This window comes from Stegostoma tigrinum, chromosome 38 (genome assembly GCF_030684315.1).
Source record: "Stegostoma tigrinum isolate sSteTig4 chromosome 38, sSteTig4.hap1, whole genome shotgun sequence".
Lineage (NCBI taxonomy): Eukaryota > Metazoa > Chordata > Chondrichthyes > Orectolobiformes > Stegostomatidae > Stegostoma > Stegostoma tigrinum.
In genome coordinates, this window is record NC_081391.1 from 12,187,451 (window position 1) to 12,215,147 (window position 27,697).

General features: G+C 45.3%; 1 protein-coding gene across 1 annotated transcript; it reads right to left on the reverse strand.

The window, feature by feature from the left end:
* On the reverse strand, nt 1-27,219 carry LOC125446946 (parvalbumin alpha-like). Its single transcript, XM_048520959.2, has 5 exons — nt 27,087-27,219; nt 9,774-9,842; nt 5,246-5,378; nt 1,331-1,440; nt 1-249 (listed from the first exon to the last, which is right to left on the reverse strand). The coding sequence occupies exons 2-5, from the start codon at nt 9,832-9,834 to the stop codon at nt 221-223; spliced, it is 333 nt and encodes a 110-aa protein (XP_048376916.1). The 5' UTR covers nt 9,835-9,842; nt 27,087-27,219; the 3' UTR covers nt 1-220.
* Between the last annotated feature and the right edge of the window lie 478 nt (nt 27,220-27,697).

Genomic DNA, 27,697 nt, shown 5'->3' on the forward strand with positions numbered 1-27,697 from the left:
TTGTAGGACCAAATTATTCTTTTGACATTTATTTGTTTGACAGCACCTTCCGGCACAAACACGAGTATAAAATGTACAAATAAATAGAAGGAACTCTGTGTGGACAATAATTAACCAAGGGTTTCTCTGGGGCCAGAGTCAGGCATAGAGACCTTTATGAACTCAGTGGCTAGGGGAGGGCTAGGAGCTGGTAAAGGAGCATTGATGTGGTTCAGTTCTTTTATGCTTGAGCCACCAGCTTTGCAAATTCTGCAGAAGAAGAGAAGGGGAGAATAAGAGTAAAAGATAAGGAATTAAGATATCAGATTAAAATGCTTAAACAATCATCAGAGTGGGACATTTCACACTTTGAGCCATTTTCCATGTTATTTTTATTTATTTCTGACATGAAAGTGTCACTGATCAGACCAGCATTTAATATGTATCCTGAATGAGTCAGCCACCTTGCTGTGGGTCACACTTAGGACAGTACAGGTAAGGACAGTGGATTTCCTTCCCAAATTGTGCACTGCTTCCTCCTGGTTGTTGTCCAGTTCCTTGAGTATGCTTGATGGCCCTTCAACCCCAAGTTTAGTTCTATCTGATGTTCCCACCTGCAGCTAGTATAAGTGCCTCTTGACATGGGACAGGGAAATTGGGCCCTGGGTTTCATACTGTGATTTTTACTGAGCCACCCTTACAAGAAAAGCAAATCGCAAAGTGAACAACAATTTACAATGCTGCGAGAAAAAAGGCAGCGCTGCTCTGTTGGTAACTGGATTCTCTTTGACTGGATTCCCTTACTTTGGATAAACTGAAACTGAGCAAGTTCACTCTGACTGACCGAGGCATCGTCATAGAGAATGTGCCAGGGCTTGATTATCACCTTGTGATCCTCCATTGGTTGCTCAGCTGGGAGATCGGGGGCACTGCAGCGGGTCACAACACTGACATGCTTAGGGTCACTGTTTCAAACGCGACTCTTGTGGCATGGTGGGTGACAGCCCTATCTCTGAGCCAGAAGGGCTGAGTTCAAGCTTGGCTTGCTCCAGAGGAGTCATGACACAACTGAGCAAATCGACATAAAAATAATTTAAAAAAGGGTTATGACATGTAGCAATGTGGGCTTATGTGGTATTGTGGTAGTGTCCCTACCTCTAGTCTATGAGGTCCAGCTTCAAGTCCCATATGCTCCCAAGAGTGTGTAATATATCAATGAATGGGGTTGATTAGAAAATATCTATAGCATCAGCTTCTTGTGAAGTATATAGTACAGGTGGAGAATTTCACAGGCAGGTAGATGTCAACATGATATGAGTCTCAGATCTATCCATCTCTATCAAATACATACCATCTGCTCCAATTTTACCATCGTGATCCTCATCTCCAGCTGCAAGCAAAGCCTTGGTTTCGCTGTCAGAGAGTTCTCTTCCATTCGCATGAAAGCCCTTTAGCACACATCTGTGAAAAGTGAAAAATACAAACAAAACACTGATATAAATGACAATTATCAGTCTCTGTTTCCTAAACTAGTTGGGGTCCAATTCTTTCTCTTCCTTGACAATCATTTCTTCTTCAGGCGATGCCCCTGATGATACAAGGGTCACCAGATCCTGGCCAATGCTGTGATTTTATATTGGAGCAAGACAATGCAGGTCAACACAGCCAGACGTGGAGCAAACCCCACGTTGTTGCTGCTATCAAGCCAACTAAACCAACCCCCGACACTCGCTACTCGCTGCAATTTCCCTTTCACATCTCTGTTGCTCAATCTACCTTCTCCAGCTTCTATTGCTGCCTGCCTCCAACCCCCCCCACTCTGCTCCCCCCTCTCTGTTGTAGTGTGAGGATGTTCAAAGTCACTTGGGGGCTCAGGTGCATAGATCTTTAAAATGCTATGGACAGACGCAGAAAATAATCAGGAAAGCTAATGAAATGCTGACCTTTATATCGACGGGACTGCACTACAAGGATGCAGAAGTTATGCAGTAGTTATACAAAACCCTGGTTAGTCCTCACTTGGAGAACTGTGAGCAGATCAGGGTATCGCACCTTAGGAATAGTCTCTTCCAACCTTTCCCTTCAGGCAGAAGATTCAGAAACTTAAACACACGAAACCACCAAATACACAGTATCTTGAAAGTAGAGTCACAGGTACACAGTATAGTGAAGAAGGCATTTGTTTTGCTTGCCTTTATTGGTCAGTGCATTGAGTGTAGGAGTTGGGAGGTCATTTGTGGCTGTACAGGACATTGGTTAGGCCACTTCTGGAATATTGCATCAGTTCTGGTCTCCCTGCTATAGGAAATATGTTGTGAAGCTTGAAAGGGTTCAGGAAAGATTTACAAGCATATTGCCAGGATTGGAGAGTTTAAGCTATAGGGAGAGGCTAAATAGGCTGGGGCTATTTTCCCTGGAGCATCAGAGGATGAGGGGTCACCTTATAACAGGTTTATAAGATTATGAGGGGCGTGGATGATGTGAATAGCCGAGGTCTTTTCCCCAGGATGGGGGAGTTCAAAAGTAGAGGACATAAGTTTAAGGCGAGAGGGGAAAAATTTAAAAAGGGACCTAAGGGGCAACATTTTCACACAGTGGGTGGTGAGTGCATGGAATGAGCTGCCAGAGGAAGTGGTGGACACTGGTAAAAGGCATCTGGATATATATATATATGAATAGTGAGGATTTTATGGGACTAGCTTTATTTAGGATATCGAGTTGGCATGGACAAGTTGGACTGCAGGGTCTGTTTCCATGCTGTACATTTCTATGACTTTATGACACTAGACAAGAATAGCTTCTTCCTCACTGTGATTAGACTGTTGAATGGATCTCTCAAATTTCAAACCTAATGCTGCCCTTGCTTTGTACACCTCCTGTGCAGCTGTATGTATGCCTCACTCTGTCTAAGCACCCTATGGTCTGCATGTCCATGTATGTTATGGTCTGACTGAAGGGTTCACAAGAAACCCTTTCACTGTATGTAGGTACATGTGGCAACAATAAAATATCAGAAGGACACATGGGCCTTGAGGGGAGTGTGGCATTAAGTTACTAGAACGCTACCTGGACTTTAGGGGTTAAGTTAATGAGGCGTGATTGTACGGATTAGATTTTAGAAGATTGAGGGGTGATCCGATTGCATTCTTCAAGATATTATCAGGAAAAGACAGGGGAGATAAAGACAAACTATTTCTACTCATTGGAGATTCTAGAATGAGGTGGCATTGTTTGAGAATTAGGGTGAGGCCATTCATGCTAGGAAGCACTTCTACACACAAATCCTAGAATCTCAATTGTGTGGAAGCAGACCAATCAGTCCACAGCAAATCTCCAAAGAGCATCCCACCCAAACCCACCACATCCAACTCTAAAAACCTGCATTTCCCAAGCTAAGCCACTTTTTTCATAGAAACAGAATCCCTACAGTGTGGAAACAGGCCACTTAGCCCAACAAGTCACACCTCCAAAGAGCATCCCACCCAGATCCATTATCCAAACCCTGATTTCCCAAGTCTAAGCCACCTAACCTAAACACCCCTGGGTACTATGGCCAATTTCCCATGGCCAAGCCACCTATGCCTGCACATCTTTGGACTCTGGGAGGAAACCGGAGCACCCAGAGGAAATCCACACAGACACAGTGAGAATGTGCAAACTCTACACAGACTGTCACCCGAGGGTGGGATTGAATCTGGATCCCTGGCGCTGTGAGGCAGCAGTGCTAACCACTGAGCCACCGAAAGCAAGAGTACTACTCATTGTCAATAACTCCAGGCATCTCCCCATCCTGCGATAAGCTTGATGGGTGATTAGAACTCTCTTCCACAAATGGCTGCGGATGTTAATCCATTGTTAAATTTAAATCTGAAATACATATTTTCTCTTTGTTAAGCAACAGTATTCAGGGATATGGGTCAAAGACAGATATATTGAGTTAGGCTGTAGATCAACCATATGATCTCACTGAATGGCAGAACAGACTTGAAGGGCTGAATGGCCTGCTCCTAATCTTCCACTGTGTCAAACAGTCTTGGGGGTGGTGTCTTCTGATACAAATCTTTATATGGGACTTTTGAAATGTCTTTTCTTGCAAAGTATACTTTGTCTGTTCTGGACATTCAAATATCTATGTAGAGTCATATAGAGTCATACAGCATGGAAACAGACCTTTTGGCCCATCGTCTCCAAGCGACCAGATTTCCTAAACTGAACTAGTCCTAGTCCTATTTGTTAGTTTTTTACGAGGATCCAGAAGGGAAACAAAGTTAAAAAAGGAAACTAGTAATTCTTGAAAATGAATGCATTGGTCATACTAGATCTCCATTTTGACATCCAACCAGTTTGCCTCATTCACCAGGGATAGTAAGAACTGCTGATGCTGGAGTCAGAGATCACACAGTGTGGAGCTGGAGGAACACAGCAGGCCAGGCAGCATCAGAGGAACAGGAAAGCTGACGTTTCGTGTCAGAACCCTGCTTCAGAAATGGCTTTTCTGAAGAAGAGCCCTGACCCGAAACATCTACTTTTCTGCTCCTCCTCTCTGTTCCACCAGCTCCACTCTGTGTCTCATTCACCAGTTTTACTGGATTTTCCTTCTGGATGGGCCTGTAATAGAAGTTATTAACTGAAAAGTGAGGTATTGCTCGAGCTAATATCACAGAGTTATACAGCACGGAAACAGACCCTTCAGTCCAACCAGTCCGTGCTGACCCTAATCCCAATCTAAACTAGTCCCACCTGCCTTTTCCTAGCCCATATTGCTCCAAGCTTTTCTTATTCATGAACCTACCCCAGTGTCTTTTAAACGTGTAATTGTTCCCGCATCAACCACTTCCTCAGGAAGTTCATTCCACACAAGAATCACCCTCTGTGTAAAAAATCTGTCCCCATGTCTTTTTAAAATCTTTCTCCTCTACCTTAAAAGTGTGCCTTCTATTCTTAAATTCCCCCATCCTAGGGAAACGACACCTCTATAACTAATGTTATCTATACCCTTCATTATTTTATAAACCTCAATAAGGTCATCTTTCAACTTGTATGGTCCAGTGAAAGAAGTCCCAGGCTATCCAGCCTTTCTTTATAACTCGCGCCAATTTAACATAATTGACAAGATGGAGTCCTAACTTAGCAATTTAGCACAATGAGCTCACTTCCCACAAGCCAGTTGAAGAAATCCTGTTATATTTTAATGCCAGGGATACAATGCGCTGTCAAAAGTTTGCTGAAAGTCAGAGTTTAGTTCACTGATACAGTTGGACCTTACTTAAGCTCATTCTCTTCAATGAAGCCACTCCTATCTTGGTCAAGGATCTCAAACACTTTCTTCACATCCTCACTACTCTTCTTCTTCAGACCCACCATAGCGAAGAACTTCTTGTGATCGAAGCTTCCAGGAGCTAGAAATTACATAATGAGGTACAGTCATGAGGCAAATCATTCAGGTTTCAGAATAAAGATTGTTATTAGCAGCATATATAGGTGTTTTGTCTTGTTCTCCAATTTTCCTCCATTCCCCTTTCCACTGGTAATCACCAAAAAACATATCATTCTTTGGCCATGCACTGGTGCAAGAGATGAGGGAGAGGGACATAACTTGCTTCTCATTCAATATTCACCGAGGGTTTAAGAAAATAAGAGCAAGACTAGGTAAAAAAAAACCCCAAAATACTGCAGATGCTGGGACCAAAGGTAGGAATTACTGGAGAAACTCAATGGGTCTGGCAGCATCTGTGAAGAGAGAACATTTTTGGGGCCAGTGACCCTTCTCCAGAATGGATTTTGAAGTTCCAAAGAAAGATCGCTTGACCTGAAACATTAGCTCCTCTTTATCTCTCTCTGTACAGATGCTGCCAAGTTTCTCCAGCAGTTTTCTGTTTTAAGTGATAAAGCCTGGCCTGCTTTTCCATTTCATATGATCATGAGGGATCTGTAGACTGAAGTCCACTTTCCCTCTGTGTTCCAGCTCCCTTGGTTTCCTGAGAGACCAAATTTTTTTAAGAACCAAAAGAACTGCGGATGCTGTAAATCAGGATCAAAAGCAAAGTGGCTGGAAAAGCTCAGCAGGTCTGGCAGCATCTGTGGAGGAGAAGGAAGAGTTAATATTTCGGGTGCAGTGACCCTTCCCCAGAACTGAGTGTTAACTAAAAGCATTAACTCTTTTTTCTCCTCCACAAATGCTGCCAGGCCTGCAGAGCTTTTCCAGCAACTTTGTTTTTGACCAATTTTTTTTCCCTACTTCAGTCTAAAATGTGGAATACCTGACAGGAAACTCCAGTTAAAGGTAAAGTTGTCTGCCATTTAAGCGGAAGATTTGGCAGAATTTCTCCTTTTGGAGGGTCATTAACCTCTGCAACTCTCTTCCTCAAAGAGCAACAGAGGCTGATTGAAAGAGAGTTTCCATTGAGGCAACCTGGCATCAGCCAAAAAAGTAGGGTTAATGCCATAATCATATTGGCCATGATGCTTTTGAATAGCAGAGCATTCAGTGGGCTGAATGGCCTACTTCTGCTCCTGTTCCTTACGATCTTAAGTTTCCATCAGGGACAGGCACCCTAGCAGGCTGGTCTCCTGTGTTCAGTTGCATTTACCTTCGTTGTAATGATCCAATTAACTCAGTACGGGACTGCCTGCACATCTTCTGGGTCAGATCAGTTTGAAAGGAGTGCCCCAACAACATCCCCCCCCAACCCCCAAATCTCTCTTTCTCTCTCACACACACACACACACACACACACACACACACACACACACACACACACACACACACACACACACATAGACTCTCACAATAATGAAGCGGAGAAAAGGGGAGAATGGCTCTATGGGAACTGCTGTTTTAGACAGTACAGACACGATGGGCAGAATGCTGTAGGAATTCTGGGGTTCTGAGTTCATGACCTGTACTGCCACTCCAGCGCAGTAATGCGAACTATTGGCAAACATTAACTAAAAGCAAAATACTGCAGATGCTGGGAATGTGTAACAAAATCAGAGAATACTGGAGAAACTCAATGGGCCTGGCAGCATCTGTCGAGAGAGAAACAGAGTTAACGTTTTGAGACCAAAATAACTTTTCTTCAGATCTCTTGGTAACTGCCTGTTCGGGTGGTCTTGATCAACGTTATGCCAAGGAATTTTGATGCTCACCAGGCCTACTGCTGCCTTCGCATGTGGCTCAGTGGTTAGCACTGCTGCCTCACAGCACAGGGAGCCAGGTTCGATTCCAGTCTCTCTGTGAGGAGTTTGCACATTTCCCCCCTGAGTCTGTGCTGGTTTCCTCCGGGTGCTCCAGCTTCCTCCCACAGTTACAGAAATGTGAAGATTGGGTGCATTAGCCATGGGAAATACAGGATTACAGACAGAGAGGTGAGTGGGTTGCTCTTCAGAGTGTTGTTGTGGATTGGATGGGCCAAATGGCCTGCTTCCATGCTGTCGGCATTCTATGCTATGATACAAAATACATGCTGAGGGCAATGTGAGTCTTGTAACAGAAATGAACAGGAATTGAAGGGAGAGCAATTGTGCAGTGCACTCTCACAGCAGTGTTGTCAAATACATGTAGTTATTGCAACAATTCACAATTACCCAAGATTCAGGTGTAGTGTAGCAACTGAAATATTTCAACATGCTTTCATTTCCTTCCATGGTGTTTCTCTTTACCACAAAGTTACAAGGAGCAAGGTGATAGTTTTTTTTTATGCCTACGAATTGTTACTTCTCTACAACTGCTGTGGCGACAGATTGATCACTCAAGAGACTGGAGTTGGTTCCTCAATCGAATGAACTACTGCAGGACTCTGATGGTCACCGATTGCCCTATCTCACTGACGTGGAGGTGTCGGTGTTGGGGCTGGGGTGGTCAAAGGCAGATGCCATGTGACACCAGGTTATAGTCCAACAGGTCTATCTGAAATCACAAGCTTTAGGAGTGCAGGATGAAGGGTTAGTGCTAGGAAAGCCTGTGATTTCAAATAATCCTGTTGGACTATAACCTTGTGTCGAGTGTCTTCCAGTGATGTAAGGCACCACGCTCAGTGGCCATTTTGCTGCTTATTTGGACTGTTTTCTTTAACTTGGTTTTCTTTATTTTCTCTACTTTTTGTAGCTGGGCACTTTGTACCTGATGCGGTATCATGTGTTGGCATCATTGTACACTTTTCACTGGATTCCTGTTCTTTTGCAACTTGAATAATCAAAACAATAAACCTAATTCCAAGATAATAAAATGTGAGGCTGGATGAACACATCAGGCCCAAGCAGCATCTCAGGAGCACAAAAGCTGACGTTTCGGGCCTAGGCCCTTCCCCCGAAATGTCAGCTTTTGTGCTCCTGAGATGCTGCTTGGCCTGCTGTGTTCATCCAGCCTCACATTTTATTATCTTGGAATTCTCCAGCATCTGCAGTTCCCATTATCTCTGATACTATTTAAACCTAATTCTAATTCTTTTATCAACACTGGTTGAGATAGAGGCATAGAGCTCTCGATGCCCTCTGGCTGGTTTAGGTGGAGATGGAGAGCTCTCAATATCCTCTGGCTGGTTTAGGTGGAAGTAGACAGTTCTTGATGGGCGTCTGGAAGGTTTAGGTGGAGATAGAGAGCTCTTGATGCCCTCTGGCTGGTTTAGGTGGAGGTAGAGAGGTCTCGATGGGCATGTGGCTGGTTAAGGTGGATGTAGAGACCTCTTGATGCCCACTGGTTGGTGTATAGTGTCTCCACTATATATAGTGTATAGTGAATAGTGTAATGAATCCATTGCTGATTGTCAGGAAAAACCCATCTGGGTCACTAATGCCCTTTAGGGAAGGAAACTGCCGTCCTTACCCGGTCTGGCCTACACGTGACCCCAGACCCACAGCAATGTGGTTAGCTCTTAACTGCCCTCTGGGCAATTAGGGATGGGCAATAAATGCTGCCTGGCCAGTGACGCCCTCATCCTGTGAATGAATATTAATAATAATAATAAAAAACACCTTTGAAGCTGAACTACATTTTAACGGGGGAGGAGTCAGAATGAAAGAGAGGAAGATCAATAGGAAAAAAAAACAAATAAACAGTTGAAAGAGAACACAGGAGGAAAGAAGGAAAATGGAAGAGGGAAAGAATGAGAAAAGAAAGTAAGAGAGAGGCGAAAAAAATGGAAAAGATACAGTGGAAGATGAAAATGTAGAGCAAGAGGGAAAAAAGGGAGAGGAAGGAAAGGAGAGGACAGGAAAGCGACGAAAGAGAGGGAGAGAGAGGAGACAGAGGGAGGGAGAAAGAGGAAGGGAGGGAGAGAGAGGAAGGGAGGGAGAGAGAGGGAGGGAGAGAGGGGGAGGGAGAGAGAGGAAGGGAGAGGGAAGAGACAAAGGGAGAGAGAGGAAAGGAAAGAGAGAGAGGGAGAGAGAGGAAGGGAGAGAGAGAGCGAGAGAGAGAGGGAGGAAAGAGAGAGGGGGGAGAGAGAAGGAGAGGAAGGGAGAGAGGGAGTGGAAGAGAGAGACAGAGGAAGGGAAGGGAGAGGAAGGGAGAGAGGGAGGGGAGGGAGAGAGAGAGAAGGGAGAGAGAGAGGACGGGAGAGAGAGGAAAGGAAAGAGAGGGGAAGGCAGGAAGAGAGGGAAAGAGAGGAAAGGAAAGAAAGAATGGGCAAGAAAGGATAGGAAAGAGTGAGGGGTAAGTGGAAATAAAGAGAAAATGAAGAGAGTGCAAGAAATGAAGGAATGGAAAGAAAGAAGGAATAAGAGAAAGATAGATACAAGAAAGGAAGAAAGATAGTTAGATAACAATAGAGGAAGATGTGGTAATGGGTTTTACTTACTCTGGAAAGCATCAAGAGCTGACTTGATGTCTGCTTCTGCGAGATACTTTGTCATGGGCATGTTTGCAGCTGTTAAAGGCAAAAGAAATATTAATAGCACAGACAATTTCTTCAGAAAACACTCAGTTTTCATTCCTCTTTCTATATTCATTGAAATTACAAAACTGAAGGAGGCCGTTCTGACCACCGTGTCTGAGCTGATGTAGACATTGTTTCGACAAATGCAACTATCCATTGTGATCCCATCCTGCCACATCCAAACTTGCCCCTTTCCAATTCTCTTTTAGATAACAGTGTGTTTCTGCTTCAAGGCTCAGATACCCTGGGGACTGGGGATAGTCCCAAAAACAAACATGTAGGTTTTGATGTGAGTTTGGCTGCACATAATCGATGTAATGCAGCAAACATACATGCAACTAGGATAATAAAATGTGAGGCTGGATGAACACAGCAGGCCCAGCAGCATCTCAGGAGCACAAAAGCTGATGTTTCGGGCCTGGACCCTTCTTCAGAGAGGGGGATAGGGAGAGGGAACTGGAATAAATAGGGAGAGAGGGGGAGGCGGACCGAAGATGGAGAGAAAACAAGATAGGTAGAGAGGACAGTATAGGTGAGGAGGTAGGGAGGGGATAGATCAGCCCAGGGAAGACGGGCAGGTCAAGGAGGCGGGATGAGGTGGTAGGCAGGAAATGGAGGTGCGGCTTGAGGCGGGAGGAAGGGATGGGTGAGAGGAAGAACAGGTTAGGGAAACGGAGACAGGCTGGGCTGGTTTTGGGATGCAGTGGGGGGGAGGGGACGAGCTGGGCTGGTTTTGTGATGCAGTTGGGGGGAGGGTACGAGCTGGGCTGGTTGTGTGATGCAGTTGGGGGGAGGGTACGAGCTGGGCTGGTTGTGTGATGCAGTGGAGGGTGGGGAGATTTTGAAGTTTGTGAAGTCTTCCGCACCTACACAGGCCCCAAACCCCATCTCTTCCTCCGTTACATTGATGACTGTATCGGCGCTGCCTCTTGCTCCACAGAGGAGCTCGAACAGTTCATCCACTTCACCAACACCTTCCAACCCAACCTCAAGTTCACCTGGGCCATCTCCAGCACATCCCTCACCTTCCTGGACCGCTCAGTCTCCATCTCAGGTAACCAGCTAGAAACTGATGTCCATTTCAAGCCCACTGACTCCCACAGCTACCTAGAATACACCTCCTCCCACCCACCCTCCTGCAAAAATTCCATCCCCTATTCCCAATTCCTCCACCTCTGCCGCATCTGCTCCCAGGATGAGGCATTCCACTCCCGCACATCCCAGATGTCCAAGTTCTTCAAGGACCGCAACGTTTCCCCCACAGTGGTCGAGAACGCCCTTGACCACGTCTCCCGCATTTTCCACAACACATCCCTCACACCCTGCCCCCGCCACATCCGCCCCAAGAGGATCCCCCTCATTCTCACACACCACCCCACCAACCTCCGGATACAACATGTCATCCTCTGACACTTCTGCCATCTACAATCCGACCCCACCACCCAAGACATTTTTCCATCCCCACCCTTGTCTGCTTTCCGGAGAGACCACTCTCTCCATGACTCCCTTGTCCGCTCCACACTCCCCTCCAACCCCACCACACCCGGCACTTTCCCCTGCAACCGCAGGAAATGCTACACTTGCCCCCACACCTCCTCCCTCACCACCATCCCAGGCCCCCAGATGACTTTTCATATTAAGCAGAGGTTCACCTGCACATCTGCCAATGTATCCATTGTACCCGGTGTGGCTTCCTCTACATTGGGGAAACCAAGCGGAGGCTTGGGGACCGCTTTGCAGAGCACCTACGCTCAGTTCGCAATAAACAACTGCACCTCCCAGTCGCGAACCATTTCCACTGCCCCTCCCATTCCTCAGACGACATGTCCATCATGGGCCTCCTGCACTGCCACAATGATGCTACCCGAAGGTTGCAGGAACAGCAACTCATATTCCGCTTGGGAACCCTGCAAGCACCATACATGCAACTAGCATTTGTTATTGATTGGCTGGATGTATCAGCCTGAGGCCAGTCTGCACCCCTTGTAAAGAGGTGCATTGCAGCTATTGCAGGTACTTGCAGCAATACGGGGTGTCAATATTGGCAGCAATGCGGGGTGTCAGTGTTGGCAGCAATACAGGATGTCAATGTTGGCAGCAATGCAGGATGTCAATATTGGCAGCAATGCGGTGTGTCAGTGTTGGCAGCAATGCGGGGTGTCAGTGTTGGCAGTCATGCAGGATGTCAATGTTGGCAGTCATGCAGGATGTCAATATTGGCAGCAATGCGGGGTGTCAGTGTTGGCAGCAATGCGGGCTGTCAGTGTTGGCAGTCATGCAGGATGTCAATATTGGCAGCAATGCGGGCTGTCAGTGTTGGCAGTCATGCAGGATGTCAATATTGGCAGCAATGCGGGGTGTCAGTGTTGGCAGCAATGCGGGGTGTCAGTGTTGGCAGTCATGCAGGATGTCAATGTTGGCAGCAATGTGGGGTGTCAATGTTGGCAGCAATGCGGGGTGTCAGTGTTGGCAGCAATACGGGGTGTCAATGTTCGCAGCAATACGGGGTGTCAATGTTCGCAGCAATGCAGGATGTCAATGTTGGCAGCAATGCGGGGTGTCAGTGTTGGCAGCAATACGGGGTGTCAATGTTCGCAGCAATGCAGGATGTCAGTGTTGGCAGCAATGCGGGGTGTCAGTGTTGGCAGTCATGCAGGATGTCAATATTGGCAGCAATGCAGGATGTCAATATTGGCAGCAATGCGGGGTGTCAGTGTTGGCAGTCATGCAGGATGTCAATGTTGGCAGTCATGCAGGATGTCAATATTGGCAGCAATGCGGGGTGTCAGTGTTGGCAGCAATGCGGGCTGTCAGTGTTGGCAGTCATGCAGGATGTCAATATTGGCAGCAATGCGGGGTGTCAGTGTTGGCAGTCATGCAGGATGTCAATGTTGGCAGTCATGCAGGATGTCAATATTGGCAGCAATGCGGGGTGTCAGTGTTGGCAGCAATGCGGGATGTCAGTGTTGGCAGTCATGCAGGATGTCAATGTTGGCAGCAATGCGGGGTGTCAGTGTTGGCAGCAATACGGGGTGTCAATGTTCGCAGCAATGCAGGATGTCAGTGTTGGCAGCAATGCAGGATGCCAATGTTGGCAGCAATGCGGGGTGTCAATGTTGGCAGCAATGCAGGGTGTCAGTGTTGGCAGCAATGCGGGGTGTCAATGTTGGCAACAATACTTAATGTTGGCAACAGTATAGGATTCTAATGTTGGCAGCAATACTGGATAGCGATTTTGGCAGCAATGTTGGTATCCTGCAGAATGCTAATGTTGGCATCAATACAGGGCGCTAATATTGGCAGCAATGTAGGATATCAATGATGGCAACAGTGCAGAATGTTAATTCCAGCAGCAATGCAGGATGCCAATGTTGGCAGCAATACACAACACTAATGTAGGCAGCAGTGCATAATGCGAGTGTTGGCAGCAAAGCGGAATGCCAATCTGGCCTAAGAACAGTGATCAAAGGCATGGCCTGGCTCCATGTAAGCCCTGCATTGGAGGATCCATAATCAGGAGGGGAGATGTCTTGTTCAGGGGGTGAAGGTGGGACAGAAGTTCCTTCTGATACATATTCAGAAGGTGGCGAGAGCAGAAAGCTCAGGGTTAACACTGACAGCCAAAATCTGAGGATCTGGATACGGGGCCATAAGGAATTCGATGATCTCACAAAAGTCATTGATTTCTAGGGATTATTCCATGGAATGGGGATATCACCAACAAGGGCTGTATTTGTTTCCCATTCCTCATTACCCTTGAACTGAGCAGCTTGCCAGGCTGTTTGATAAGGCTATTAAAATTCAACCACATTGCTGTGGATTTGACCAGGTCGGGGTTTCCTTCTCCAAAGGTCATGAATAATATTTACAACAACCACGATGGCTGAAAATAGCTAATATTCCAGATTAATTTATTCAGTTTGAATTCCACAAGCTGTCATGAAGGGATTGAACTCCTATTCTCAGAGCTGTTACCTACCAACAACCCCCATCAGTTAGCATTCATTTCCTGCACTGTCATGCAGAGAGCACACAACTAGAAAAAATCTCACGCTGACATCTCATAGTTGGCACACACTGCCAGACCATGGTGGCATTTCCAAGCTGGCTGGAAGTTCTCAGAATTCCAAAACTGGTACAACCCCTGTAGATAGTCTGGATGAATGGGACAATGCTGGATGAATGGACCAATGCTGGCTGAATGGGCTGAAGCTGGATGAATGGGCCGAAGCTGGATGAATGGGCAGATGCTGGATGAATGGACAGATGCTGAATGAATGGGCCAATGCCGGATGAATGGGCCGAAGCTGGATGAATAGGCCAATGATGGATGAATGGACGGATGCTGGACCAATGGACAGATGCTGGATGAATGGACCGAAGCTGGATGAATGGGCCAATGCTGGATGAATGGGCCGAAGCTGGATGAATGGGCCAATGCTGGATGAATGGACCGAAGCTGGATGAATGGGCCGAAGCTGGATGGATGGGCCGAAGCTGGATGAATGGACCAATGCTGAAGCTTGCAAAGAACCCCACGTCTTAAGAATGACACTCACTGCAGACAATGTGGAGGTGTAGACAGTCAAGGTCCATTTGTATGACAGCATTAGCTCCCCCAGGTCTAGTACTAGCATGTGAACACTTCAGTCTTAGATACACTGCCACTGACATTGGGCAAGTTTGCATCTGTAGGTAACTCCTCCAATAGTTTGGATGGTAACATTTAGCAGAGTCGATTGTGCCATTGAATAAAGATGGAAACACCTTGGAGGGACACCTCCTGATCCAGACAGACCCTGAAGTTCAAATGCACCCTCAGCGTGACCTTTAGTGGTAACCCCTGAGCCCACGCTGATCCATCTCGAAGTGACCCCCGATTTCATGCCAATCTGAAGAAGATACCTGACAAGATGATGGCATAAAAGCCGAGAGTGTTCAACACAAACTGGGCAGCACCCGAATGCTCGAGTCATTAACAACCACGGTTGCAGGCTGTGCACTGGTAAAAATAGCCACATTTGATGTGTTGAAATTTGAAATCTGCAAAATGTTGTATCACATGAACCCTCAAGTTGGCGCCCATAACCCTGGATGCCTGACCTGTCGTACGTGACCCTTCTGTCCATCCACAATGATGCTGGGAAGTCTAGTCAATTGAGGAGAACGAATGCCTGTCCACCAACTAGAGATTCAACGATGTTGATCGATGCCTTTTGACCCTGTGGAATCACTTTGAGACCCCCAGGTTTAACCTTCGACAGTGTGACTTCGACCCTGAGACATTGCACATGAGCCCATTGGCACCTAGTGAAGCCCCCAAAATGATGATCCCTGACTTTCATCTATCCAAGAAACTCAAGGGCAACCTCACCACAAACTGCAGTGGTTGCAAATATTGGACACTCAAACAGAGAAGGTAGAGCATGTAACTCAATGCACCCCAGTAAAAGTCAAGGAACAGAAAAAGCACTCAATGCACAATTCACTAATACAATAGAGTCATCACAATGATACTCTTATTCCTGATAATTATGATTTAATTCCCTAATTATAGTTGTTAATCTCCATCTATGGTTATTGGGAGAGAGAGGGGTTGCTCAGAAAACCGGCATTTACAAGAGTAATTTCCTGCCATTTGTATTTTGAATACTCTTGTTTGAAGCCTTCTGCTACTTAGTGTAGACCCCCTACAGTGTGGAAACAATGTTCAAGTCCTCATCTACTCTCTGACCAAAAAGGAATCCCATCCAATAACGCTGCATTTCCCACAGCCAATCCACTTCACCTGCCCATCCCTTAACAGTACGGGTAATTTAGCACGGCCAACCCATCTACCCTGCTCATCTTTGAGCTGTGGGAGGAAACCAGTGCGCCCAGAGGGAACTCCACACAGACAGTCACCCAAGGGTGGAATCAAACCTGGGTCCCTGGAGCTATGAGGCAGCAGTTCCATCTGCTGTGCCACCCAGCTCTTGCTACCGGTTTCCTAATCATTGCCTGTTTAACCCATGCAAGCCTTCAGAGCTTTGAAAACATTTCTTTTCTATCACTTTTGCAAGAGAGTGCCCTCCTCCAACCCAACATTTGCATTCTTTCTCCACAAAGTTAAGTTTCCAATGCTGGCATCATTCTTTGCATTCTGAGGACCAAGAATTAATCTGGAGCAGAATGGCTTCTCTGCTCAAAAGCAATCTGTGTATTTATCCGTGCTGCCCTAGGATTTAAGGATTTTACACAAATGGGCACTTTAGGTCCCTGGAGCTGCTTATTCCGTTAGCGGTCAACGAGAAGATCTTTGCCTGAGTGAGAGTGTTGTGGGTTCAAACCCTATTCTGGGATCCTGATCTTATAACTCATGTTTCTAGTGTGATACTGAGAGAATTCTGCACTGTCAGAAATGCTGTCTTTCAGTATGACATCAAACCAAAGCCCTCAGATGTGGATGGAAAAGATTTCATCAGTGTGCAACTGCTCCCATTGGCAGGCAGTAAGTGTGGGAGAGTCTCCTGCTTAACTGTGAGACCCTAAGACTATAAGACATAGGAATGGAATTCGGCCCATTGAGTCTGCTCTGCCATTCAATGAGATCATGGTTGATCTGACAACCCTGTTCTGAAGGAGAGTCCCTAAGACCAAAAACATTAACTCTGCTTTCCCTCCTCCAGATGCTGCCTGACCTGCTGAACATTTCCAGTGATTTCTAATTTCATAGTCATGCAGGACAGAAACAGACCCTTTTGTCCAACCAGTCAATGCCAACTGTAATCCCAAACTAAACTAGTCCCACCTGCCTGCGTTGGCCCGTTTTCCTCCAAATGTTTCTTATTCATGTATTTATCCAAATGTCATTTAAACATTGTAACTGTACCCACATCCACCACTTCCTCTGGGAGCCTATTCCACACATGAACCGCAGTCTGTGTAATAAAAAAACTGGTTCTGATAATCCTCAACCCAACTCTCCTGCCTTTTCTCCATCACCCTTACTGATTAAAAATCTACTCCAGCCTTGAATAGACTTAATGATCCAGCCTCGAGAGCCCACTGTGGTAAAGAATTCTATTCAGTACTCTCCGAGAGAAGAACTTCCTCCTCATTTCTGACTTAAATGTACAATTCTGAGACTACACCCTCTGGTCCTACAAGACAAAACAACTTCTTCACATCTGCCCTGTTAAGTCATCTAAGAATCTTGTATGTTTTAATAGGGTTGACTCTCATATAACTTCTGGCAATAGGGTGGTGGCCATTCCATGAAAGATAAAGTGAAGAAATACCTTGTGTTTCGTCTGCTGCATGTGCGTCAAGACAATGGTTAGGAGGGATTGACCTCTGCCCGATATTGTCCCTCACCCCTCTCAAACAAAAACAGGGGGATTTGGTTCTGATCATGTTGTTGCTTGTGGAGTCTTGCTGAGCACAAATTTGGCTGCTATGGTTCCTGCTATTTCCTTTCATTGATCCATGGGATGTGGGTGTCGTGGCTTAGATCAGCCATTTGTTGCCCATTTCCAACTGTCCCCTGAGAAGGGGAGCGGCTGTAGTGACTGAACTTCAGAGCGTCATCTGTAAAGCCCTTCAGGTTATGTGACGTCCTGAAAGATACATTTCACAGCAATCTTCCTTCCATTTCGAGAGAAAAGAACTTTCTTTTTAACAGCGATAACAAGGTGTATGGACTGGACAAACACAGCAGGCCAAGCAGCATCAGAGGAGCAGGAAAGCTGATGTTTCGGGTCAAGGCCCTTTTCCAGAAAATGTATTTTCTAACGCTACCAGAGAACCTCATACATGAGGTAGTCTCCGTGACCTTGGGTACTATCTTGGGAATATCTTCAATTTGAGGATTAGATTAAATTTGAAGGGCGTCAAGGAGGAATTTTTGAGATTCTAAATGGGTCAGTTTTCACATCAAAGAATCCTTACAGTGTGGAAAGAGGCTATTTGGCCCATCCTTACTCATGCCAAGATCAGTGACCCACTTCTCCATCTGCAGTCCCTCGGCATTGAGGATTGGGCCCCTATCCAGTGCAGAGTTGTGGGTTCTGAGGCAAAAGAACAGCCTCGCACAATCTGCCATAGTCAGGGTGGCTGTTGTTTGCTGATGTGGGTGGTTGGGGCGTTAGTGCTCCTGTTTCCTTCACACCATCTTGGCCATCGGTTGGCACCTTCATGGTTGCTTTATCTTCAGTTTGTCACTTCCGACTCTCCTGAGTTGCTGAGGCAGCTGCATTGTATCAGCAAGACTTTAAGGACATCCTTGAAGATCTCCCTCTGGCCTCCTGGTGACTGTGTGCTGTGGTGGAGCACATTAACTCTGTGCTCGCTGACTGAGATTGGTTCCTGCTTGAGCAACTCGTTGACCCTGGAGCTTATATTCTCATACTCAATCCCGCAGTGGCCTTCACCCTTCTTCATCAGTGGTTCCAGAAACCTTCATGGAGATAAGCCTTAGACTTTGAGATCTGGATGGTTTCCTTACCTTTTGGATTTGCTTTAATTCTGCTGTTGTTTTTTTTTGAGATTCTGATTATGAACCAAGATGGGGCGACGTGATGGCTCAGTGGTTAGCACTGCTGCCTTTCAGTTCCGGGGACCCGAGTTCGATTCCCAGCTTCAGGTGCCCGTTGTGTGTAGAGTTAGCACCTTCTCCCTGTGTCTGTGCAGTTTTGGTCTGGGTGGACTAGTTTCTCCCACAGTACAAAGTTGTGCAGATTAAGTGGACTGGCCATGCTAAATTGCAAGTAGTGTCCAGGGATGTGTAGGTTGGGTGGATTAGCCATGGGAAATGGAGGGTTATAGGGATCTGGGTGGGGTGCTGTTTAGGGGGATTTTGTGGACTCAATGGGCTGAATGGCCTGCTCCTAAACTGCAGGGATTCTTTTGTGCCAGAGAATGCCAGCCATGTACACTTTTCACTATTCTCGAATACATGTGACAATGAAATCTAATTCTAATGCTAATTATATCTGTAATCTCCATCCACTCCACAACACTCCACACTCTTCCATTCCAACCTCTTGAACATTGCAGATTTTAGTCACTCCACTCTGAATGCCCACGCCTGAAACTGTCAAGTCTCTGAACTCTGGAATTCCTTCCCTTACATTCTCCATCTCTCCAACAAAAACAGAAGTTGCTGGAAAAGCTCAGCAGGTCTGACAGCTTCTGTGAAGACAAAAATCAGAGTTAATGTTTTGGGTCTGGTTCTGTTCCTGTTCTGAGGAACATTCACTGGGCCCCAAATGTTAACTCTGATTTTTTCTTCACAGACCTGCTGAGCTTTTCCAGCAACTTCTGCTGTTTGTTCTCCATGTTTCCATCTTGCTTTCTTCCTTTAAGGCATCATTTAAATTGTACTTCTTTGTCTGAATCTCTGCTCCCTCATCCTAATGTGTCCTCATGTTTCTCGGTGACAGACTTTGTTTGATAATGTTCTTGTGAAGCACCTGGGGCCATTTTAAATCACATTAAAGAGCTATATAAATGCAGGTGGGTGTCACTGTACAAAACCACAATTTTGGCTGGCTTCAGGAATTGGCACTAAACATAGAATTTGAGTCTCACACAGTCAAGGACAGTGATGATATTTCTAGGTGGAGATAAATCAGGAGAAATTGGGCTTTGTTGCCATCTGGTTAATGGGAACTCCTGGCTCACATCCCAGCCCCTGCAGGCATTTGTATCTACGTTAAGGAGTCACAAGTCTTAGCATGCACAGTCAGCTGCACAGAGTGGCAGATATGATGATCGGAAAGAGGGAACAAATTGCCTCGTGGTATCAAATTTAAATATTTCTGTAAAAACTGATATGTTGTTATAACTTTCTATCTTGCACTCATCAGGACAGCATCACAAGAATGCCTAATCTCAATGGGAGGATTTTGAGATTTGGTGCTCTTGCAATTTTGTCCTGATGAGGAGTACCAGCTGAAACAATTTCAACTGCGCATTTCTTCCCTCAGAAATATACCATGGGGTCTATCGATGTAGTCAACTGTTGAATGTTGCTGTTGAATGGAGTCTAGCCTCAAATAATGTAACCTGCAATGCAACCTGTATGCTTCAAAGTCTTTTGGGCCTGTATATCCTTTGCTTGCTGTGATCTGCCTGTATATCTCGTAAACAAAGGTTTTCACTGTATTTCGGTACACATGGCACTAAAATCAATCAATCAATCAATCAACCAACAAGGGAAGATCCAATCCTTCAATTGTCCAGGAAGAGAGGATTAGCACTGGTGCCTTAATCTGGGGCAGTGGCAGAATGGAAATGTTCTTTTATATGTCTACATTTGAGCTTACATGCAATTAAATGGCAAACCTTCATAATAGGTTGACATTTCATTCAAAACATATAATTCCTTGACTCAAAAAAAATTATAAGAGACCTTGATACATTAGAATGTTCCAAAGCACTTTATAATGAATTAGATTTATTTTGAACTTATTGTAACATCTCAAAAACACATGTGGCCATTTGCGCAGAGCAAGATCCCACACACTGCAGTGTGACTGTGTGTTTTTGTAACTTCGATTGAGGGATAAATGTTGACCAGAACACTGGGGAGTGTTTCGCCCCGCCGTCTTCATGGCAAGACAGTCCAGCTGGCAGGGCAGCACTCCCTCAGAATGGCACTGAAATATCAGTCATCGAATTTGGAGCTGGCAACGAACTCCGAACGAGGTCTTTCAAAAGGTGGGTTTGCTCCCTAAGGGGGCACCGCTGACACTTGGGTTCCAGATATTGGAAGGTCAACCAGGGACCAAAAAAGTTTCGACTGTCACAGGGCAGGAAGGTTGGCATGTTTGAAGAAATCTCAAGGAGTCACCAATCTCAAAGTGTGTGCATTATATCTGCTTAGAAACAATAATGGGCTGGAGAACCCCTGCCCCCTTACACAAGGAAGGCACAAAAACTAGGCCCACATCAAAGAGATTGGACTAGAATAATATTGGAATCGTTAATGGAAAATGTATCTTTAAAGAGGAAAGGAAAACAGAAATTTCTGGAGAAGGCCTGGAACCATCTGTGGAGAGAAAACAGAAACTTAACATTTTGTTAGCTCTGCTTTCTTTTCACAGATGCTGTCGGACTTGCTGAGTTTCTCCAGCAATTTCTGTTTTTGTTTCGGATCTCTGGCATTCGCAGTTATTTGTTTTTTTAAATATTTTCTTGAAAGAAGAACTTACTGAGTCATAGAGTCATAGAGATGTACAACATAGAAACAGACCGTTTGGTTCGACTCATCAATATTGGCCGGATATCCTAACTTAATCTAATCCCATTTGCCAGCATTTGGCCCATATCCCTCTAGACTATTCCTATTCACATGACTTTTAAATGCTGCAATTGTACCGGCATGCTTCACTTCCTCTGGAAGGTCATTCCATTCACATCACCCTCTGCACAAAAATGTTGCCCCTTAGGTCCCTTTTAAATCTTTCCCCTCTCACCTTAAACCTGTGCTCTCTAGCTTTGGACTCCCCTACCCTGGGGAAAGGACCTTGGCTATTCACACTATCCATACTCTGCTTTCTCTTCACAGATGCTGCCAGAACTGCTGAGTTTCTCCAGCACTTTTTCTTCTTATTTCAGATTTCCAGAATGCACAATATTTTGCTTTTACCCTGGCAATAAAAGTGAACACAGTAACCGCTGGGCAATAGCCCAAAGTGCTTCACCCATTTGCAACGTGAGTACTGATATTGCTCCGGGTAATCCTTGTATGCAAAGTGGTGAGAAAAATTAAGTAAAAGGACCCTGCAGCCCAATGGTATCAATGTAGATTTCACCAGCTTCAAAATCTCCCCTCCCCCCCACTGCATCCCAAAACCAGCCCAGCTCATCCCCGCCTCCCTAACCTGTTCTTCCTCTCACCTATCCCCTCCTCCCACCTCAAGCCGCACCTCTATTCCCTACCTACTAACCTCATCCCGCTCCCTTGACATGTCCGTCCTCCCCAGACTGACTTATCCCCTCCCCACCTCCCCACCCATACTCTCCTCTCCACCTATCTTCTCCTCTATCTATCTTCAGTCCGCCTCCCCCTCTCTCCCTATTTACTTCAGAACCCTCTCCCCATCCCCCTTTTTCTGATGAAGGGTCTAGGCCTGAAACGTCAGCTTTTGTGCTCCTAAGATGCTGCTTGGCCTGCTGTGTTCATCTGGCTCCACACTTTGTTATATTGATGGATATTGACCTGGCTTCATAATTGGGCTGCCCCAGCTCTCGCAAGGCTGAGCAGATAAATACAAAAGTCAGAAGGAGTTAGATTTATCTATCCAATATTTCAACAAGTAGTCACTGCTGTAATGGAAGGAAGATTCCTGCCAATGTATACACAACAAGATCCCACAGTGACCATTTTTTAAAAGCAATATTAATTGAGGGATACATATTGATGAGAGTACTAAGGAGAAAGCCCCTTCAAAATAATTCTCTGGAATCTTACAGGATGATGTTATTAAACTGGAAAGGATGTAAGAAAAGATTTACAAGGACGGTACTGAGACTGGAGGGTTCGAGTTATCAGAGGAGACTGGATGGACTGGGGCTTTTTTTACTTGTTGCTAAGGAGGCTGAGGGATGGCCTCATAGAAGTTTATAAAATCACAAGGAGCAGTGATAAGGTGGATGGCAAAACGTCTTTTCCCCAGGGTAGGTGTGTCCAAAACTAGAGGTAGATAACAAGGTGTGGAGCTGGATGAACACAGCAGGCCAAGCAGCATCTCAGAAGCACAAAAGCTGACGTTTTGGGCCTAGACTCTTCATCAGAAAAGGGGGATGAAGGGTCGAGGCCCGAAACGTCAGCTTTTGTGCTCCTAAGATGCTGCTTGGCCTGCTGTGTTCATCCAGCTCCACACTTTGTTCTCTCAGATTCACCAGCATCTGCAGATTCCATTATCTCTCTCCAAAACTAGAGGGTGACGGTTTGAGGTGAGAGGGGACAGATTTAAAAGGGACATGAGGTGCAACTTTTTCACACAGAGGCTGGCACGTGTATGGAATGAGCTGTCAGAGGAAGTGGTGGGGGAAGCTGTCAACTGGTTGAAGAAAAGTAATCATGAAAATCTGTGGTAGGAAAGGGAAAGTAAAGAAAACTTTGAAGATGGCATTAATCAGGGGCTGTTTTCTCTCTCTCTAAAGGAGGGAATTTTTGAGAACAGAAGTTCCTCTTTGAAGAAAATACTTACAAAAGAAAGAACTGCAGATGCTGGTAATCTGAAATTTCAATTACAGCATTTAAACAAGGACAGCAGCTGCATGGCACTAGGTTATAGTCCAACAGGTTTATTTGGAATCACAAGCTTTCGGAGTGTAACCCCTTCATCAGGTGAAGCGCTCCTTCCCTGACCAAGGAGCATTGCTCAGGAAGCTTGTGATTTCAAATAAACCTGATGGACTATAACCTGGTGACTTCTGACTTTGTCCATCCCAGTCCAACATAGGCACCTCCACAATAGTTAAGCAACACATGGACAGGTACATGAATAGGAAAGGTTTATGGGCCAGTGGGACTAGTTCGGTTGAGCAAATCTAGTCGGCATGGATGGGTTGGGCTGTTCCTGTGCTGTATGACTCTGTGACTGAAAGGTTGAATTTATACAATATCTGTCATGTACTTTACACCAATGGAACATTTTTGAAGTGTCTATTGTAACGTGGGAAATTTGGGCACAGCAGGATCCCACAAAGAGCAAGGATTGGTTAATTCCAGTTTGTTTTTTAAGCAATGAATTTTAACCTGAACTGTGGGGAGAACTCCTTTTGCCTTTTTCAGGTTAGTGCCATTTTATATCTGAGAAGAGAGGTGTGTCCTCTTTTAACATCTCATCTGAATTTGCAACTATGCGTCTTTCACTCTGTACTATTTGCTTATGAGTAAGCTTGGATTCCGTGAGCAAGTCTGCGGATTGGGACTTGAACCTACAACGTTTTGACTCGGGCTGGGTTAGCGGAAGCCAGCTGGGTTACTGCAGTTGGCAGCAGTTCTCTCAGATGAAGGTATCAACAAGAGCTCTGATCCGAATCCTGATTAGAAGTTAGTGACAGCCTGTTGAAAACGACACATGCTTGGAAGCTGGTGCGGATAGATTGGGCTCAGCTGCTCTCTTGCCTTGTTGGCACTCAGCTGTCTGCTGACATCAAATGATCCTCTGGGCAAGCAACCAAGAGAGCAACAGGCAACATGGGGCTTACAAACAAGGGGCAAGAAGGTGGAAGGATGTTGAATTTGTACCCACAGTCTTCAAAAGTTTGTAGGTAGAATTATAGCTCCATATAGCCAAAATGTGGCCATGAACCTCATCATAATGCTGCTGGCCCTTTGAAGGAGCTAACAACTCCCATGTTATTTTCCCATAACCCCACAATTAGCACTTTCATAATTTGCTGCCAAGTGGAATGGAACCTCCCACAGCACATGACAATAGCAAAGGGGAGGCGATGGCCTAGTGGTATTATCACTATACCGTTAATCCAGAGACCCCAGATAATGTTCTGGGGATCTGGGTTCGAATCCCATCGCAGCAGGTGGTGGAATTTGAATTGAATAAATATCTGGAATTGCGAATCTTACGATGACTGCAAATCCATTGCTGATTGTCTGGAAAAACACTGTTTCACTAATAGGGAAGGAAAATGTCATCCTTACCCAGTCTGGCCTACATGTGACTGCAGACCCACAGCAATGTGGTTGACTCTTAACTGCCCTCTGGGCAATAAATGCTGACCTAACCAGCAACGCCATCATCCCGTAAATGAATAAAGAAGAATAAAAATAGCAACAGAGGCCGTAGAGCAGGGCAGCTCAAGTTGAATAGACCCTCTCTGGAGGAGAGGGGTCCAAGGGGCAAGGTAGCCTCAGTGAAGGTTCGGACCAATATCTCGTTGTAAACCACAGGTTTAATTCCATATAAATAGTCTTCTGTGTCTAGCCTTAATTTCCCTTCATGTTTGCAATGACCTGATGCTAGTGGAATAAAGAATCCCAGCTTCATGGTCTTTTGGCCATCCATGTACATTAATCTCATGTTTACATGAGATAACTGCTTCATTCTATTGCCAACTTGGAGCAAAACCAACAATTTCAGCAGTGGGCTAGCATTCCTGTTTAGCTCACTGCTCTGTTTAGGGCTGGATCTGTGAGCAGTGAAGATAAAAGGGATGTTACATTTCTGGATTCCTGCAGGTTTAGGATAATTGGAGTGGAGTCAAATACAGATCTACTATTGGCTGCAATGCTAAGTATTAAAGTCCCAAGTGACTGTGGAGCTTATAGTATTATACACTCAAATATCAATAAGATTGTCTCCGGATTAATTTCTCCGGTTTCAGCACAGTAAAAACAAGGGGATTAGAACAGAGGGAGAGCTCAGAGTGCTCACAGGAAACGTGTTTAATGAATGTTAGCAGCACAAAAGGTAAAGAAGCTGACATTGCACGGTTAAATACATAGAAAACCTATGCTTTCTGCTTGTTGTTCATCCAGTGAAGGACTATATCGCTATTCATTTGCTGTTGCCGGGTCGAAATCTTTGAACTCTCTCCCTAGCTAACAGTGCAGTGGGTGTACCTATAGCAGTGGCTCAAGAAGATAACTCGCCACCACCTTCTCAAGGGCTATAAGGGATGGCAATAAATGTCGGCCCAGACAACTCACCGAGAGAACAGGTGACAATGGTTAACATCGCACAGTCAAAGTAGGCATTGAAAGCAATCTCCAAATACAATCAGCTCAATAGGTCGAGTGAAATGGTGAAGGAGCGTCACCTTTTCTATCTCTCCCCTCTCCACTTTGGCTTTTGTGCCATTCTGCCCATTACCCATCAGATGATTTGTTGCATTTGCCAATGTTGTGGGACTTTTGGGCAGCACCAAACATCCTTATCTCGACCATTGCCACCAGCACTTGCATCCTCATTTCTGGGGCAGTCCAGTTCACTTGCACGGACCGATCCCAGTTCCTGAGCTCTGCCTCGGCATGAATCATCAGTGAGCAGCAAGCACAGATGTCCAGGCTACAGACCTTGAGGATCGCATGTAACTCTTCCTCACCCCTCCATTCAGAACAACCTAACCCTTCCCGCATACTTTGAGCGAGAAAATGCAAGCATATTGGGATCATTTTAACTTTGGCTAATAGTTTAACTTAGGGCAACATCGAAAGAACAGCCATTATAATACAGGACCGAGAATGCACTTGTGGCGCAGTGATAGTGTCCCTGTCTCTGAGTGAGGAATGCCCGGAAATAAATCCTATCTGATCTAGAGATGTGTAAAAGCACTGCTGAGCAAGTTGACTAAAAATGTCTAATCATAGCCAAGGTGCCTTATGACCGAAGCAATTGAAAAATCAAATCAGGTGAAGCAGTGCAATTCAGGGTTGTCCATTTTGCACAATCGCATGCAATGCAAGTTACTGAATTAATAAATAGAAGCGACTTCAATATTCAAAAAAGCCTGTTCACTCCCTGTTCGAATTTTCATGCAAATTCTCGAATGGTATAAAGGATTGCTTTGAAATTCCCTAACTCTCAAATATTATTCTTCAGCTGCAGGGTAACCGAGTTAGGCTTTCATTCATTAACTTGCAAAGCTAAAATAAAACTCCAGATTTAAATGGTTAGTGATCCTTATCAATATTCTAAATTTCTGATGGACTATCCATAATTTCAAAGAAAATCTCTTCGCTTTTTGTTAAAAGCCAGCTAACCTTTGAACTTATTTTATGTTCTGAGGAAGGGTCACTGGACCCGAAAGGTTAACTCTGATTTCTCGCCACAGATGCTGCCGGTCCTGCTGAGCTTTACCAGCGATTGCTGTTTTAGTTTCTGACTTATGGCATCTGCAGCTCTTTCGGTTGTCATTGATTTTATTTTATTCTGTTAAATTGCCTTTTGAACATTTTTATTAAGAAAACGTCAGAAAATCTTGCTTGAATTCGATGTATTGTATTCCACCTTCTCCTGATTGTATGTTTTCCTCTCATTTGCTGCTCTCTCTATTATTGTCCCCCACCACTGCTCTCTCCTACTGGCTTTTCCCTTCGACGCATTCTGAAAAGTCCTTATCTTTAAGACTTTATTCAAGTGGTTTCACTTTCCTCCCATTCCTTTCCCCTCTGCACCTCAAGCATTCTGAGTGATCTCTCTGAAAAGCTTTTGCTCCATCCTTCCCCACTGTTCTTCTTTCTCAATTCCTGAGCGAAGTTCCAGGTCAGGGACTTACCTTAAAGTTGTGTACACGCGTTGGCAGAAGGCCTGCAGGAATTAGGAGGTGGCTGAGGAATAAGCAATGGGTAACTGGGGAAAGCAGCCCTAACTCTTATGTACTCAGCTCCTGCTCTATTTTAGGAAGTTATCCCTTTTCTGCTCCTGAGGATCAGATAGTCAGAAACGAGACAGTATCACATTTACTTTGCCTAATCAAAGTTGCACTATTAATATCTCAAGCTGGTTGCCCGAGAAACTCGATGTGAAGCTATGTAACTGTGTAAGAGACGCAGGTCCCTCCTGTTTTGTCACCCCATGCTGTCTCCAAATTAGCAAGACTAAGGTCTCAGCTCTCCTACAATGGTGCCCTCATCTGCAATCCCTCTCCCCCCCAATGTTTGGGCCCACACCTTAGCTGCCCATGTGATTTCTCCTGACGTCCATATCCTCTGCCATAGAATTGGTGAAGCAATTGATGAAAATTGCAGCAATTGCTTTCTTTAAGCAAGTGTTGAGAAGTTTAGTTAGTTCCAGGTATTTGGACAGGAAGGTAGGCCCTTTTGCAAGTATCATGTAGACGATATGGGATCCCTGCATTCTCACAAGATTAATTTAGATTTCATTTGG

Bases quoted from the DNA above. Each gene is read 5' to 3' on its own strand.
- LOC125446946 (XM_048520959.2), bottom strand. From the start codon at position 9,834: ATGCCCATGACAAAGTATCTCGCAGAAGCAGACATCAAGTCAGCTCTT. The intron at 1,441-5,245 runs GTAAGGTCCAAC...CACTTTTCACAG, and splicing joins ATTGAAGAGAATGAGCTTAA to ATGTGTGCTAAAGGGCTTTC. The intron at 250-1,330 runs GTATGTATTTGA...CTTCTTCTGCAG, and splicing joins TGGTAAAATTGGAGCAGATG to AATTTGCAAAGCTGGTGGCT.